We start from the raw sequence: 17,653 nt of genomic DNA, 5'->3' as shown, positions 1-17,653 counted from the left end.
AGGGGGCCGCGGGGGGGGGGGGGGGACAGCACCTGGCGTAAAAACACACACTGCATGGTAGAAGCGATGATGTTGGAGGAAGGCAGTTAAAGAAAAAAAGGGCAGCTTTTTTAAAAGGCACAAGGAGTGCCAAAAGGAAATAAGACAAACGCAGATGAAGACAGAATTTTTTAAGAGAGAGAGAGAGAAAACAGGAGAAGAAAGTAAGAAAGCCAAGAAAGGGCAGTTACTCCGTGGGTTGAAAAGAAAATAAGAAAGCGCATCGTGTCCATTTAGGGAAGACGGAGAGAATCAAAACAGGCGGGAATGTGGAAGAGCCTGAAGGCACCGGGATGAGGGGAGAGGTGAGGGGCGGATGAGACCACCACACAGCAAGCCACGGGGCACTTTTTGCCGTCACGTGCAGGGCTTTTCTTACCCAGACAGTCCATCCCAGGTGGACACAGATGGGTTCTCCAACTCCTAGGGCCAGTGGCTGGCTCCTTCTACAGCAGGAGAAAAGCTGATTGGTGGGGCAGGGCACATTTTGGGTGCACCATCGCCCTTGTCAGTCAGCCACCCATGGCTACAGGCCTGGCTCTCTCTCTCTCACTCTTACCTGGGTCTTGCAGCCGCAGCCAAGCGCCCCAGCCAGCGAGCGAAGAAGCCACGCAGGGAGCGTCTGTAAAGGGCATTGGGAGAAGGCAGGACAGCAGGAGGAGGAGGAGCCAGGTGGCTTTAAGGTGGGGAGTGATAACGTCAAGCCAGGCAGGCTGTGCCCCGACCTTCATGTGGAGCCTGGCTGACTCAGAAATAAGTGTGCTGAGGGCTAAAAAAGTGTGCACCAGTGCATGCTAGCACAGCTTAGAGGGAACACTGGTGTGCAAGTTTGCACATTCAAGCACAAGTCTCCAGTGAAACAGAGCAATAGTTGTGGATGCAGAAATGCACTCCCACAGTTAAGGGCATTTCCCCCCAACAATATCCACTGCTGGTGGAAAAGGTGGGCATTGGGGGGGGGGAGTGGTTGGAAAATTTAATTTGACGTTCACGCCACTCATTAGAAATCCCACAGATCACAATTCACTCCAAGGAAGAGCCCGGGGGGTGGGTGGGGAGTCTGATTGGATGACAGAATCTGGTGCAATTGTATTTTGTGATCTTCCCTATTCAAAATTCAGATTTGTATGTTTTCTCTCATTCAAGACACTTCCCTGGCCAGCCCCATGCCTTCTACATCACTGGGCAATGCGGTCAGCAAGTACAAGGGACTTCAGCCATTCACAACCACTAATTCCTAGGTATTGAGAGATACGGCTGCAAAAGTTAAGTCAAGGTTTAGAACAATGTAAGCAAGGTCAGCTTTGATTAATACTTGGATGGGAGACCATCAAGGAAGTCCAAGGTTGGTATGCAGAGGCAGGCAATGGCAAACCACCTCTGTTTGCCTCATGCCTTGCAAGCCCTATGGGGTCGCCACAAGTTGGTGCTGACTTGATGGAACTTTCCACACAGAAGGCTCCTGCCACAGCATTTCTATATGTTCCCTCTAAGCTGCGCTAGCATGCACTAGTGCACACTTTTTTAGCCCTCAGCACACTAATTTCATTGGATGTGTCTGCTCTCAAATCAACGTTTATGAAGTCCCAGTATAGTCTAAGAATGTTTTTAATGATAGATAGAAGTTCCTCCAATTTAGGGCAGGGGCCGTGGCTCAGTAGTAGAGCATATCCTACGCATGCGGAAGGTCCCAGGTTCAATCTCCGGTATCTCCAGTTAAAAGATCTGGCAGGAGGCGATGGGAAAGGCCTCTGCCTGAGACCCTGGAGAGCCACTGCCAGTCTGAGCAGACATTACTGGCTTTGATGGACCAAGAGTCTGAATCAGTATAAGGCAGCTTCGTACGTTCACAGTGCGCCTACTGTTTGTCTGAAAAGAGCCACCTCTGCTTTAGATCATGGGGGTTTGTGTCCTGTCAGGAAATGCACTGGATTTGTATAGCATTACACCTGGAGAGCCACTGCCAGCCTGAGCAGACATTACCGGCTTTGATGGACCAAGAGTCTGAATCAGTATAAGACAGCTTCGTATGTTCACAGTGTGCCTACTGTTTGTCTGAAAAGAGACACCTCTGCTTTAGGAGATCATGGAGGTTTGTGTCCTGTCAGGAAATGCATTGGATTTGTATAGCATTACATGGGACACTCGATATTTTAGACCAACGTTCACTCATAAAAACCAGACTACCGCTTTAATGCAAGTGATTAAGTGTCTCATTTTACAAGGACAAGGAAGGTTAAGATATCCTGCAATATAGAATACATTCGAAAATTCCAGCTGCTGACAAGACACGGCCAGAATGCTGACTAAGAAGGGGAGGAGTCATAACTCTATGGCAGAACAGGCTTTTGTGAGCGGAAGGTTCAGTCTGTGGACAATCCAGCTAAAAGCAGCCATTGATAATTAGTCGACAGTTCCAGGCTATGGACCAATGGCTTGACCCAGCCTAAAACAGCTTTACAGGGGGCAATGGGAGCAATCAATCTTACGATTTCTCCATCAGTTTTACTCAAGAGGCCTTTGGTGCTGCTAGACAAATGCGTACATGAGCAAGGTGTTATCCCTCTGTTTACCATGTCTTAGATATCAGAGTTCTGAACACTACAAGCCTATTCCTTTACAGGGGGCAATGGGAGCAATCAATCTCACCATTTCTCCATTAGTTTTACTCGCCTTTGGTGCTGCTAGACAAAAGCGTACATGAGCAAGGTGCTATCCCTCTAACAGTTTACGCCATGTCTTAGATATCAAAGTTGTGAACACTACAAGCCTGTTCTAAAAAACAACAGAAACTTTTGGAAACAAGCAAGATAGGAGACTGAGACCCCTCAAACAAATACTCCGACACAAAACTTTTTAAGGGAAGGAAATAGGTGTGCTTGATCTTTAGTTCTTTTCCACAGGAACATGAAATGGATCCCTACTATACAAAAGCAAGTATTTTGGGGGAAAATATCCAAATCTACATATATATACTTACTTGCACTCCCCAGGTACAGAGCAGCCCCCACGGATTAAATTACATCCTTGTTTACAAACAGCTGTGAAGAGAAAAAAAGTTAATCGGTTAGTGCCAGCACTCAGGAAAGAATCAGCCTTGCAAATAAGTCATTTCCCCCATTGTTCACTTTCATGTTTAGCAATGTCTTTCCAATGACATACTGATCAAGCAATTTTGACTCCATTCTCAACACATTCAGATTATACCAATCTGCAGTACGAAAACTAGACAGAGATTTTCACCAGGCAGGGGAAGTCGTAAGAATTGTATTTCAGACAACACAGAGGTGCAGAGGAAGAAGAAACACAAGACGCTCATGTTTCCTGATGCTCTACAATAACAACAGGTCCACAGCTGCCCTTATGTTAATTTCAAATACATTGCTAGGAGCACTTTCTAATCCAAGATATTTATTTATCATATTTATATCCTGCCCATTCCCGCATTGCGGGCTCAGGGCGGGTAACCATGAAAATTTAATTTCGAATATAATCAACAAAATTCAGCAGCAAATTAAAAATGATTAAAATTAGCTTAAAATGGCGACAATTTATCTGTTGGCTCCATTAGATGGATAGATGGCAATCATAGCAGTTTTCCCAAGGACCACATTGCAGGGGAGGCCATGTGACTGGATGTCATAAGAACATAAGAGACGCCAATGTTGGATCAGGCCAAAGGCCCATCCAGTCCAACACTCTGTCACACAGTGGCCAAAAATACCAGGTGCCATCAGGAGGTCCATCAGTGGCGCCAGGACATTAGAAGCCCTCCCACTGTTGCCCCCCCCCCAAGCACCAAGAAGACAGAGCATCACTTGCCCCAGAGCCCCTATCTATACCTTGTGGCTAATAGCTACTGATGGACCTCTGCTCCATATGCTTATCTAATTCCCTTTTGAAGCCGTCCATGCTTGTAGCCGCTGCCACCTCCTGTGGCAGTGAATTCCATGTGTTTGGGTGAAGAAGTACTTCCTTTTATCCGTTCTAACCCAACCGCTCAGCAATTTCATTGAGTGCCCACGAGTTCTTATATTGTGAGAAAGGGAGAAAAGTACCTCTTTCTCTACCTGCTCTTTCCCATGCATAATCTTATAAACCTCAATCATGTCACCCCTCAGTCGTCGTTTCTCCAAGCTAGAGAGCCCCAAGCGCTTTAACCTTTCCTCATAGGGAAAGTGTTCCAACCCCTTTATCATTCGAGTTGCCCTTTTCTGCACTTTTTCCAAAGCTATAATATCCTTTTTAAGGTGTGGTGACCAGAACTGCACACAGTATTCCAAATGACCTCCATCACCTCAACCAAAGGCATGGCGGAACAGCTCCGTTTTGCAGGTCCTGAGGAACTGTAATAGGTGGCACAGGGGCCTGATCTCAAGTGGGAGCTTGTTCCACTAGGTAGAGGCCAGGACCAAGAAGGCCTTGGCCCTGGTTGAGGCTAGACGGACGTCCTTTGGGCCAGGGATAACCAACAGATGTTGCTCAGCGATTCGCAAGGCTCACAGTATTCAGTTCTCCAAAATTTATACCAAACACTTTTAAATACTGTTCCTTGAACATATTCGTGATGACCAAGATTAAGTCTCTAAAGCAACACAACCCATTCACTTGATGATTAAGTTAATCAAGTTGAAGCAACTTGAAAGGAAGGATGCCCCTGGATAAACAGCATACTCTCAGCTCATCCTTCAAGTGTGTGTGAAAAATTGCATGGTCGTAACTGGAGAGCTGGGGCAAATGGAGTTCTGAGCTCAATGAAAGCAGGATCTGTCAACACCAAAGGTTTTTTAAAAATGGTATCATGGAAACAGCCTTGAGTCTCCTTTCCTACACAATGAAGGCCACTTCAGTATAAGAAACCATACAGAAATATAGATTTGGGTGGGTAGCCCTGATGGTCGGAAGCAACAGAACGAAGTCTGAGTCCCGTGGCACTTTTAAGACCAACAAAGTTTAATTCTGAAGAATCTGAGAAAGAGTGCATGCATGTGAAAACTTATACCCAGAATTAAACTTTGTTGGTCTTAAGGGTGCCAGTAGACTCAAACTTTGTTCCATACAGAAATATGAAAAAGTCAAAACCTCCCCTTTGGGGGAGCCATACATCAGTAGTAGGTCATTAGCTTGCAAAGGCTTGCAGGCTCAGGGCCAAACGACACAATACACTTGACCTGACATGTGAGGGATCATGGCTGCAATGGCCAGACTCACAAATCAGCTGTAAATTGAGGGGAACTTGCCTGAAAGCACTCATCTGCTCAGCACTACAAGTGGGGAAGAAGGAGCTTCTGTTTCTTCTCTCACTCCACTTTTGCCAGCGGAAAGGGCGGAGGGGGTGCTTTTTGCTCCTTTTCTCAGGCTTCACACATGCCCTAGCAAGGACATATGAAGCCAGAGAAAAGAAAACCCTAACCCTTTCTGTTGGTGAAGGTGGGATGGAAGGGAAACCAGAAGGTCTCCCCCCCCCCCTCGGTAGCGCTCCCTCACAGCACTGAACAAATGAGAAATTCTCAAGGTGGGTTTCCACTGATGTACACCTGACTGCAAGTCCTATTGTAGACCCAGACCCAGCAGGCATCGGATGCATCGTGCAGGGTAATCAGCTCTTAAATATGACCATGACGAACAAAGCACCTCCCATTCCAGATTCGAGCACAGTATTCCAAGGTCTGAAACTGAGAACTGTGGTACCTTGTTTGCAGTCTTTACCCATCCAGCCTTCCATACAAGCTTTGTTTCCATTTTGGTCACATGTGTAGTGGCCCACGAAGTCATCGCGAGGGCCACAGAATTTATTGCACTGCGGGCCATAGTAGTTTTCATCACATTTCACTCTGATTTGGACTTCAAAATGAGCAACGTGGCCATTGAGCTTCTGCGTCTGCCATCGATCCTCTGGGTTGATCATGCCGGCGTATGACACTCGATCAATGAATTCACCTTCATCTTAAAGAAAGAAAATAAGAAGACCATAGAGTAATGCATGCCATCTGTCTCACACACAAAGACAAGACAGTAGGGTGGGATCCAACCATCCTCCAAGTAGAATCCCTCTAACTAAGGAGTCTTCCTCCAACAGAAGAGCCACTTAAGTTGGGAGGGGAAAGCTCCTTAGATCAGAGAAAGGCTTCATGCTTGAGTCAAAAGGAAAGGCAGGGTACAACTATTTTAATGTATCAATAAAAATAAGCAAACTTTGCTCAGTGGAGTGGTAGGATCCACCCCATTAGGGACAAGAGAGCCAGCACAAGACACATTGCTGCACTGGCAAATGATAATTTCAAATGGTGATACCGTTGTCAACCAGAGTGTAAAATAGTGACAAACCAATATCAATCATGTTGCAAATGACTTTTTAATTAATTTTTATATATAAATATAAAACATAAAAATAAACTATTTCCAACCTTTACAAAAACAATTTAAGTTAAATTTAAACCATTAAAAACTTATATACAATCAACGTTGTGCTAATAAAAAGCAAAGTCCTTGTATTTCTGCGGTAGATTGAAAGTCTGTGGTTGACAGTTTGCAATATATTCAAAGAAAACGAACCATTTTTCCATAAAGCTGTTTTCAATATTAGGGTTGTCTTGCGATATAAGATGCATTGCAATTTTGTCGGAGACAACCATATCCCATATTTTAGCTCGCCATTGGGTTATTGTAGGAATTTTATCATGTTGACAGTTTGCTGCTACAGGGGCTATTAAGCGAGATGAAAAGGATGCGATGGAGTTTATTTGACCGGTGGTAGAAAGTGTTGTCAAGTCATTGCTGACTTATGGCGATCCCACAGGGTTTTCAGGGCAAGAGGCGAACAGCGGTGGCTTGCCATGGCCTGCCTGTGTGTAGCAACCCCATACTTCCTTAGTAGTCTCCCATCTGGTACTAACCAGGGCTGACCCTGGTTGCCTTCCGAGATCTGACGAGAATGGCCTAGCCTGGGCCATCCAGGTTGAGACGTTTGCTGACTGGTACGTGCAAGAGTTGTCTTCTGCTTTGTAAAGTTCTACTGTGGTTCAGTCCAACACTGAACATGAACCCCAAAGCAGCAGCAATGTCCTATTAGATTTCAACTTTGGTTACCATAACAACAGTGTTTTACATTTGAGGCCCTCTGGGGTTTACTCACCATTATGGAAGATACAAAAGTCATGAATAAGTTGGCCCGCTAATGGAACCAGCCTTTCAGAAGTACACCCACTTAAGAATGGACAGCGAGGCTCTGCTAGAGTGGCTGAACTCAAATTTCATCTCAAACTATTTTAGATTGTTGGGGTAAGGGAGGGGGGACTGGTTCTCTCCCATTACTCATGGAGAGGTATGTTGTTCATTACAAAGGGCCAGCGTTCAAGTATGCAGTTGAGAAAAGAGACTGTAGAGGGTCACACACAGAGAGACGAGATCTCCGCTAAGTCTCTCTGGAGACAGACAAGCATGTCTGAGTAACAAGCTGCAGGATTCCTGCCTACAGCAGTACAGAAGGGGTTAATTCAGACTGACCTTCTCTTGTTGCACTGGCATTTTGCCCTTCAGCCCACCCAGCACCTGTGCTAGCAGAGAAGGGAAGCTAGAATTAGCCTTTTGTATGTGGGGCAGAAAGACAGCATCCTTGCCAACCAGCACACGGTCTTGCATAAGCACGACAGAGGCTGATACGTCACCTATATGTGCACAACTCTATACTTTTATATTAGCACAGAGGGAATTCTGTACACAAACCTTCAACTACAGGTTTCGAAAGAACCAGAAACTCCATCTTTGAACACTGGTCTTCTTAAGACATTAAGAAATAAACAAACTGCATTCCAAATGTAAGTATAAGGGCAAATACTAGAATTTCCAAAAAAAGACACACCCCCAAACAGCATCAGGCACAGCCCAATGGAATGCGGACTCCAAATGCTATAGGGAAACAGTGGGAAGTAATAGCCCCATCCGTTCTCAAAGGTACTCCAAGTCGTTTTTGTAACCTAGCGATGCCTCTTTGCTCAGAAGCAGGGTTTTTTTTCTGGGGGAATGCACCGGAATGGAGTTCCAGAACCTCTTCAACAAAATTCTTTTAAAAATGTTTAAAAGTTCGTGAGTTTCCAAGTATACAGACTGAAAACTTCATTTCCCCCTTGAGCGTTCCGGCACCTCTCTTTCCAGAAAAAGAGCCCTGAAAGGATTGTCAAAGAACAGCTTATAAACACAGAGAGAGTTAAGCAAGGAGCGTAATATAGAATTCTCAGGATTGGCTCTCTCTACTTCTGTGTTTTAGTTTAAACCAGGCACCAGGACTTAGAATCTGGTCGGTGCAGGGTAGGTTATCTAACATTTCCCCCTATGGTTGCCAACCTCCTGGTGGGAAAACAGAAAACCGTGTGTGCAATCTTATTGCATGTGCCAACAACTAAGATAAATTAATAACCAAATGTACAATGTGTGTTTATAAATAAGCAGAGAAAGATATTTCATGGCTCCACTTATCAGCGGTATTTTCAAAAACAATCCATAGAAACCAGCTCAACCACCAGCAACATTTTCAAAAGCAGTCCATAGAAAATGTTCCTCAGCGTTTTGTAAAATCGTTATTCATTAGTAAATCCCAAGACTGTGCAATGGACGAAAGAAGAGACGATTCCTGAATCCAAATCAATAACATTCTCAGTAGCAGTCACACACCACTTCAAACTTCCAAATAGGAGTCTTTAGTTTGTAAATAAGATTGCTTTAGTTACAAAACGCAGTCCTAACTTGATAGGAAGCTAGCTTAAACTTGCCATGTTCCCACAAAGTTTATTTAAAAGGTGGAACAGCTCCTCTCAACCCAGCAGCACTCCACAGCGATCAGCCACAGTTCTTTCAGATATAGCCCTCAAGTGAGAAGTGCTTGCCCAATCCAGAACCACTGATTTCGGGAGCGGTGTTGAGAGACCTGAGTCAGATTGAGGTGACGAGAGAGGAGGTCCTATGACTGATAGACAACTTAAAAACTGAAAAATCACCAGGCCCGGATGGCATACATCCGAGAGTTCTGAAAGAACTCAGATGTGAACTTGTGGATCTCCTGACAAAAATATGTAATCTTTCATTAAAATCTGCCTCCATTCCTGAGGACTGGAAGGTAGCTAATGTCACTCCCATCTTTAAAAAGGGTTCCAGAGGAGATCAGGGAAATTACAGGCCAGGCAGTCTGACTTTGATACCAGGTAAGTTGGTGGAAACTATTATTAAGGAAAGAATTAATAGGCACATAGATGAACAAAAACTACTGAGGAAGACTCAGCATGGGTTCTTTAAGGGAAGATCTTGTCTCACTAACCTGTTAGTGTTCTTTGAGGGAGTGAAAAAACATGTGGACAAGGGGGACCCAATAGATGTTTACCTGGACTTCCAGAAAGCTTTTAATAAAGTTCCTCATCAAAGTCTCCTAAGTAAGCTCAAAAATCATGGGATAAAAGGACAAGTCCTTTTATGGATCAAAAACTGGCTATTTTTTTTAGTGGGTAATTTTCTCAGTGGAGGGTGGTAAGCAGTGGGGTACCACAGGGATCAGTACTCAGCCCGATGCTTTTTAACTTGTTTATTAATGATTTGGAGTTGGGAGTAAGCAGTGAAGTGGCTAAATTTGCAGATGACACGAAGTTGTTCAGGGTGGTGACAACCAGGGAGGATTGTGAGGCACTCCAAAGGGATCTGTCGAGGATGGGTGAGTGGGCGTCAACGTGGCAAATGGGGTTCAATGTGGCCAAGTGCAAAGTGATGCACATTGGAGCCAAAAATCCTAACTATAAATACACGTTGATGGGGTCTGAACTGGCAGAGACTGACCAAGGGAGAGATCTTGGAGTCGTAGTAGATAACTCACTGAAAATGTCAAGTGTCTTTTTGAAAATATTGCTGATAAGTGGAGCCGTGAAACTGCATGGACTCTAAACTGGGAGAACCGGGTTTGATTCTCCACTCCTTCACTTGCAGCTGCTGGATGACCTTGGGCAAGCCATAGTTCTGTCAGAGCTGTTCTCTCAAGGACGGTTCTCTCAAGAGCTCTCTCAGCCCCGCCTACCTCACAGGCTGTCTGTTGTGGGGAGGGGAAGGGAAAGGAATTGGTAAGCCACTCTGAGACTCCGAGTGAAGGGTGGGGTGTAAGTCCAATCTCCTCTTCTTCTATCTTCTTCAACTTATTTATAAACACACATTGTACATTTGGTTATTAATTTATCCTCATTAGTTGTCGGCCCATGTAATAAGATTACATACATGGTTTTCTATTTTGTCAGCATCTGTATATCGTGTTCTCACTTTGTCCTGCTAACCTCCTGGTCGAGCCTGGGGACCTCCTGGAATCGTAGATGATCTCCAGACAATGGATATCGGCTCCCCCAGAGAAAATGGCTGCTTTGGAGGGTGGACTCTATGGCCTTATGCCCCACTATCCCCCCCCCCAAATCTCCAGGTATTCCAGAACCTGGAGCTGGCCTGGCAACCCTAACTTCCCCACATATCATTTCTGTATAGACACCATGACTACCATGCAGCCACTGTAACCCTCACAAGGAAAAATACAAGTGTAGACACTGGCGGGGATCCAGCCATCCACAGGAAGCCTTCCTCCATATTAAGCAGCTGTTCCATTAGAGGAAGAGCCACCTAAGGTGAAGGAAGATTCCTTAAGCCACTCTGTGACTCCGAGTGAAGGGTGGGGTGTAAATCCAATCTCCTCTTCTTCTCTCTTCTTCAACTTATTTATAAACACACATTGTACATTTGGTTATTAATTTATCCTCATTAGTTGTTGGCCCATGTAATAAGATTACATACATGGTTTTCTATTTTGTCAGTATCCGCATACCGTTTTATCAGTTTTAACTGACGCCTTGTATTTATATTTTATTGTGTATGTATACTGCTTGACAGTTTTTGGAAGCCGCCCTGAGCCTGCCTGGTGGGGAGGGGCAAGGTAAAAGTGAAATAAATAAATAAATAAGTTTGAGGGAGGTTTCAGACCTGCACCAAACAGGAAGGTGTAAATACTTTAATAAATACACACATTCATAAACTTTGCTCAGAGCCCTGACCTGGATAGCCCAGGCAAGTCTGATCTTGTCAGATCTCAAAAGCCAAGGAGGGTCGACTTTGGCAAGCACTTGGATGGGAGACCTCCTTGGAATACCAGAGGTGGGAGGAGGCTTTACTCAGCCACCTCTTTGAATAACCTTCAGGCCCCCAAGTAGGGGTCAGTCACCAGAGGTCGCCATGACTTCCAGGTGCGCGCACACATATATATGAAAAATTTAAAAAACCCTTTGCTCAGTAGAGTAGGCTACAGATAGGATCCACTCCACTGTACACCTATTAGTGGCACTAACAGGAAATTGTGTGTATTGGGGGGGGGATTCATTTAGGCAGAGTAGAGGGGGTACCTAACCTTTCTCCTTGCACCAGTTCTTCAGATTTAGATCCCTAGTGCCTGGATTACACATTTAAAAAGCTGGCGGCTCTGACCACAGAAAGTCCCATATCATGCATAGTTCAACCTACAGATGCTTGCCACTATGGTTTGAGAGCCAACACCTTTCTTCCAAACTGCCATTGAAGAAGCAAGGGGAGTAGAGTTCTTTCTTTGCAGACTGGATGATGTATGGTAATTCAACCACCCTAGGGGCAAACTAGAAAAGACTCTGGAGACCAAATCATGGATCTCCAGCACTTCATCTAGTTTGGTCCCTAGTCTAAACAGGGAGGGCCTCCTATACCTTGGCAACTGAATGGAAGACAGCTTCAAGCAAGCAATACGAGTATAAAACTTTTCAGGGAGCTGGACCTGCAGAAATCCAAAAATGCTTATGTTTAGGGGTAAATGAAACGGTTGGAAATACCAGGGATTTCCTTTAGACTTTAAAAGCGACACTACTACCATGTAGGGCCTTTTTTGAATAGCAAAACGATGGACGGACAGAAAGATTAAGTTCCTCTCCCAAAGCAGTCCTGATATGAAAAGATCAAGAGGTAGGTGAAGTGAAAGACTTCTCTCAGAGACCTAAGAGCTCCTGCCAATCAGAGTTAAACAATGGTCCAATTTAGCATAGTGGGTTTGCTTAAACTGATGCTTAACATTAACAAGCCACTACCCACAAGTGCCCAAAGGGGGTCCCCGAACAGGGAAGCAAATTAATCATTTGTGCTGTCAGAGTCAAGGTAATCTGAGGGCACAAGCAAGTCTACACATGTATCAGCTGCTTGACTGGGAACCACAGTGCAGGTGCTTCTCCCTGCACTATGTTGCTTTTAATGGGATCCACATGCAGATGACGCACGATCCCATCCAGATGGGCATCCAACTTCTTTTGTATTATCTTGCTAATAAGTTTAATGTACTATGGCCTAAAAATGCGGCTGAATGCTGCATTAGCTAGCTTTTTCACTTTATGTATTCTATAGAATTGGATAATAACTGAGATTATACAGGGCTCTTTTTGTAGAAAAAACCCAGCAGGAACTCATTAGCATAATAGGCCACACCCAACAACAAAACTAATTAGCATATTAGGCCACACCCTGACAGCACCACTCATTAGCACATTAGGCCACACCCCCATGTTACCAGAAGTGTGGTCATCCAGCGACACCCACCTTTCCCTTCTTATTCTGTTTACCTTGTTTGTTGTCAAAACCCAGGGCTTTTTTTGTAGCAGGAACTCCTTTGCATGTTAGGCCACACACCCCTAATGTAGCCAATCCTAATGAGTTTCTGCTTTCGGGTGTGGCCTATTATGCGAATGAGTTCCTGCTGGGCGTGGCCAACTCAGGAGCCAGACGGAACTCCGTTCCTGTGCGTTCCTGCCCAAAAATAGCCCTGACCGAGAAACATCAAAACACACAAGCTAGCACCGGGATGAAGAAAAACCTGCTGAAAGAATTTCATTTTGTGTGCAATGCTTGTTAGACATGTTGAGAGTTTAGTGTAAAAGCCGGGCTACTGGACGAGGTACAAGTTCCTTTGACTATTTCCAGATACCAAAAAAATTCTTACCACAACCAGCAACAAAGTGTTTAAAAAGTAAAATGGGTTTCAGTTTAATGTCAACCACGTACAAAAAAATCCAAGCAAATCCACATTCTTTTGGTTCAGCTGTTCATTCTACATGAGTGCAAACTATATGATGAGTCAAGATTGGCTTATTTAACACAAGCTACGTTGTTCAAAATTAATTCTAAGTTCAACTCTACCATGAGCAGAATAAGGAAGCTGCATTAGGACAGATGATCTGTGGGCATCAAAGGACGCAAGTGAACGACTATCAAAAGTGCAATGTCTTTTTGTAAATCAGCCTTAGTGCTGTTATGAATTTCTGAAAACAGGAAATGTGCATAGACTTTTTTATACAACATAACTTGCCTTGACAAATAAGGATGGACACTTGCGCAGCTAAGAAAAGCCAAACGCTTCCCACTCCATGCAAGAGAAAGTTTATTATAACCCATGTCAACTCTAGTGCCCTAAGAAGTAGGTTAAAAGTGTTCTAAATATGTAAATAATGTGATTTAAATATTTTCAATGTGCGGGGTTTTCTTATTCACAATGCATACCTGAGCTCTACACTGATGATACAGATGCAGAGATATAGGAAACAAAGTAGCCAGTATTAAACAGCACTTAATCTTCAAAGCAACCACTACTTTTAGCCGTGTCTCTAATTAACTACACATAAGCTGATTTGTCAGAACAATATACAAAGTTGTTGACTCGGTACTGTCATCAACTAAGGTTGCCAGCAATGGCTTGGCACATACTAGAAGATTTTGAGGGTGGTACCCGGGGAAGGCAAGATGGCACTTCTGCATGACAATCTAGGAATCTCCTGGGGTACAGATCACGGAGACATGAAGAAATTCCCAGAGCATTTTTTCTCCTGATCCTCAATTTCTCAGGGGTGGGGCAAAATGGCAAGCCTAACGACAACAGCAGCTGTTGTCTGAGAACGGGAGAACATGCCGTTTGAATTAAACTGGGGTATCTGGATATATTCAATGGGGGGGGGCAAACTTAATTCATAGCGGCATCCCTCCCCCCCATATTTTCAATTTCACAATGTTCAAATTCTTTAAAGATATACTCACCAGCTTTAGTCTCATTATCCAAATCCCAGGCTTCGATTATTAACGTGAACGCTCTCTGGAATGAAAAACATATTAAATCAATTACTGGGGAGGAACAAGGAAAATTACAGTCCTGAAAACACCACATTTCTAATCTGGTATATATATCCCTTGGTCTGAAATATGGCTATGTTGATTTGTGCAATAACTGTCAAACTTTGCCAGACTAGTTTCTGAAGCCTAATCACTATGGGTTAAAATGACATCAGACACTTAAGACTGATTTCACACAAGAGCTGCGCCGCGGTTGCGCCTCCCTCTGCCCATCTTCTATTGGTCAATTTCCCACTCGAAGCTGTGTGGCCACATTTTGACCTGTGGCTTCACCCGATTTTCCCCGCGGTTTCGTGATGCTGTTTTTTGAGGATCACGAAACCACGGGGGAAATCGGGTGAAGCTGCAGGTCAAAATGCGGCCACACGGCTTCAAGTGGGAAATTGACCAATAGAAGCGGGGCAAAGGGAGGCACGACCACGGCACAGCTCTTGTGTGAAATCGGTCTTAATAACAACAATATTAAAAAGAAAAACAGTTTAAAATGTAATCCTCTAATATTTCGCTTATGTTTCCTATAATCCCTTTAAAGCAACAAAAATGAACTGTTATGACACATTTAAGGAGGGGGCTGAATAGAGGAAATCTTCAAGCTTTTAAATTCCAAACGAGGATAGAATTTGTTTCTGTACGCACTGACCCAGACACAGCTTAAAGGACTTTTGTACAAAATTTAAGTCCAGCTCATACTGACAGTTAACATTTGAAGCAGCCCCATTCCCTTTCTTATTAAAAAGACCAACCAAATGACGAAGAAACCTTGCTGAAGCTAAGGAAGTTTCGGTCCGGTCACTGCCTGAGAAAACCCTGTACAACACTTTGACTCTCTGCAGAAGGGATGGATGACCACATATGCACACACTCACTCAAAAAAGATTTGCACAACTATTCTCTCCCAACATGATGTAGCCAGTGATAAACAGAAACTTAACACTCTTCTTTGGCAAGAAATTAGTGTCCAACCAGGTCTAAACTTTATGCCTGATGGGAAGAAGACCTTAGCTTTATGATACTACCTATGACAAGTGCCTTGTTTAAACTGGGCTGCTATGCAAGTAGTGACACCTAATCTTCACTGGTATGTTTTTATAGAACATTTGGGGGGAGGGGAGTCCCATTCTGCTAAGGTTATATTAAATCCCGCCCCCTGGGTGGGTAAACAGCTGCAGAGTTGTTTCCTCTAGTTAGTTTCTCCTCTGCCTGGAAATAAAAGTCTTAATAATGAGTAGCCAAAAGAACAGAAGGGCTTTGCTCCTGCAGCATCACGACCATCAGGTCTGCAACAGGCTCCGAAGAGCCTTCTGGAATCCAAAAGCTCAGCACGTTGCACCTACTCTGATGTGCATTAAAAGGGCACTGGAATGGAAAGCGTTCAAGGAGAGTGCTATTCAGATGGGGGTGTGTGCAGAGGTTAGGTCAGTTTCTTGGCTTCTCACCCAACTTGGAAACAGAGAAACAGGTCTCCAAAAGTGCCAACCTAGACAAAATCAGCACAAAAATCTAAAAATCCCAAATCTGGTAGCCTTGCATATATCCCACTTCTAATTTTATGATCATAAATAGATATGTTGGCCTAGGAACTGGGTTGGATCCAGTGTAAAAGTTCCACTTGTGCTGGGACTCCTGTGCCGGAAGAATGCAAGAAAAATACTGGAGTAGCCACTTGTGCTATGCCAACTTTTTATTGTACACCTACTTAGATTCATAGAATCACAGAGCTGGAAGGGGCCATACAGACCATCTAACCTCCGGCTCCATGCAGGATCAGCCTAGAACATCCCTGCGTGCTTGCTTATGCAAGAACTTGGGCAACCAATCCATAAGTAGGAAAGCGCTGTGTGCTGGAAAGGAAGAACTGCTATAAGTCTGCCTGTGCATCACTGCATATGTCCTGTATCTGTGTTCCCTTTTTATGTTTTACTGTGGTCACTCTGCCCCAAATGAAATAGCCTAAAGTTGTCACCATGCTCACCAAGGTACAGAGACAAGGTGGTGAAATTCTTGCCTGTATTTAAAATTGGACTTCTGAGCCTTCCATTTATGTCCAGGATAAGTTGGAGGAGCGGCTCGGAAAGTGTCAGGGATCATTCACTGAATGAAAGTACTGGAAGACAGAGGCCCTTTTGTTGGTAGGACTACACCTGTGTTTCTCCTGCTGGTGGCAAGCAGTCACTGGTCAAATCGGTATTTGCATTTTAAAATCAGTTTCGTGCTGCTGTGACACCATCTTTCTCTATGCTTGTTTGAACATTATTTTTATTATTATTATTTTATTATATTTATACCCCGCCCTCCCCGCGAACGGCCTCAGGGCGTTTCTCCAAACATTGTTTGGAGAAGATTCTTTTAAAGCAGTGGGGAGGCGCAATGACAGTGGAGCCACCATGAGAAGGTGATAAACATATGTGGATGTGCAAACGTATGCTAGCACTGTTAAGGTGTGAAAACAAAACCAAATGCAGACAGCTTTTTTGAAGACGGAGTCAGAAGGCTGGGACACCAGTGGAAAAGACAAATGCAGATTCGACCACTGTTGGGATTGGCAGAACAAGGACGGAGAAATGAACTCACTGAAGTCTAGTATAGTGATATAGCTAGCTCACAGTTTTTTAGCCTCCGGCTCACAATTTTTGTCTGAGCTCAGGAAGGATGGCTCCAGAGCAAACTAATTTATGCAGTAGCCAAACTGCTTGCTCACAGCTTAAACGCCATTAGCTCACAAGACTCCATAGCTTAGATGGATCATTGATCTGGGCTACTGTCCTCTAACATTAGTAGCTGAGGGCCCATTTAAATGAAACAGTAGATGCATGGATATCTCACAGTTACGTTCTACCTAAAATAACTCTAAGCGTGCTTAGTTTCTATGACATTTCCTCACGTTAGGACAAAAAGCACACAAGTTTAAGAAAAGGAACATAAGAACGTAAGAGACGCCAATGTTGGATCAGGCCAAAGGCCCATCCTGTCCAACTCTCTGTCACACAGTGGCCAAAAATACCAGGTGCCATCAGGAGGTCCACCAGTGGAGTCTCTACACAGCTTCTCCAACTAACAACCCCCAAAGTAACTTGGTATATACCATGCTGGAGACAACCCATTAGCAATTTAGATGGCATTAACCTAAGTTTGCTGGGCACCACAACTACTGGACCACACTTACACTTATCAGCACAGGTACAGCCATTCATTCTGCTGATTGAGAGATTTGGTTTGCCTGTCACTCACAACAGACTTTGTCTAAAAAGCATCCTTAATGTTGGTCTGTAGTTTAAAATACATCTTGCAAACTAGGAAGCCGAACTCAAACCAGATATCCGAAGACATTTTGAAATGTGATTCAGTAACTTAGTGAGGTGGTTCTTTAGGGGGCTATAAAGGAAGGATCTCTGCTTCAACCCTACAGAAAAGA

The 17,653-nt window shown here is 44.1% G+C and overlaps 1 protein-coding gene across 1 annotated transcript in view; it reads right to left on the bottom strand.

The window, feature by feature from the left end:
* JAG2 (jagged 2) overlaps positions 1–14,232 on the bottom strand; it is a gene marked incomplete at its 5' end in the record, with an annotated part of 73,981 nt that extends 59,749 nt beyond the window's left edge. The window contains 3 exons of the mRNA XM_015414080.1: positions 3,020–3,080; positions 5,731–5,985; positions 14,149–14,232. Of these exons, the coding sequence (XP_015269566.1) occupies positions 3,020–3,080; positions 5,731–5,985; positions 14,149–14,232 (400 nt within the window). The remainder of the gene's footprint in view (positions 1–3,019; positions 3,081–5,730; positions 5,986–14,148) is intronic.
* Positions 14,233–17,653: the final 3,421 nt, after the last annotated feature.

This window comes from Gekko japonicus, unplaced genomic scaffold (assembly GCF_001447785.1).
Source record: "Gekko japonicus isolate JY-2015 unplaced genomic scaffold, Gekko_japonicus_V1.1 scaffold3578, whole genome shotgun sequence".
NCBI lineage: Eukaryota > Metazoa > Chordata > Lepidosauria > Squamata > Gekkonidae > Gekko > Gekko japonicus.
This window is presented reverse-complemented; position numbering and strand designations above follow the sequence as displayed.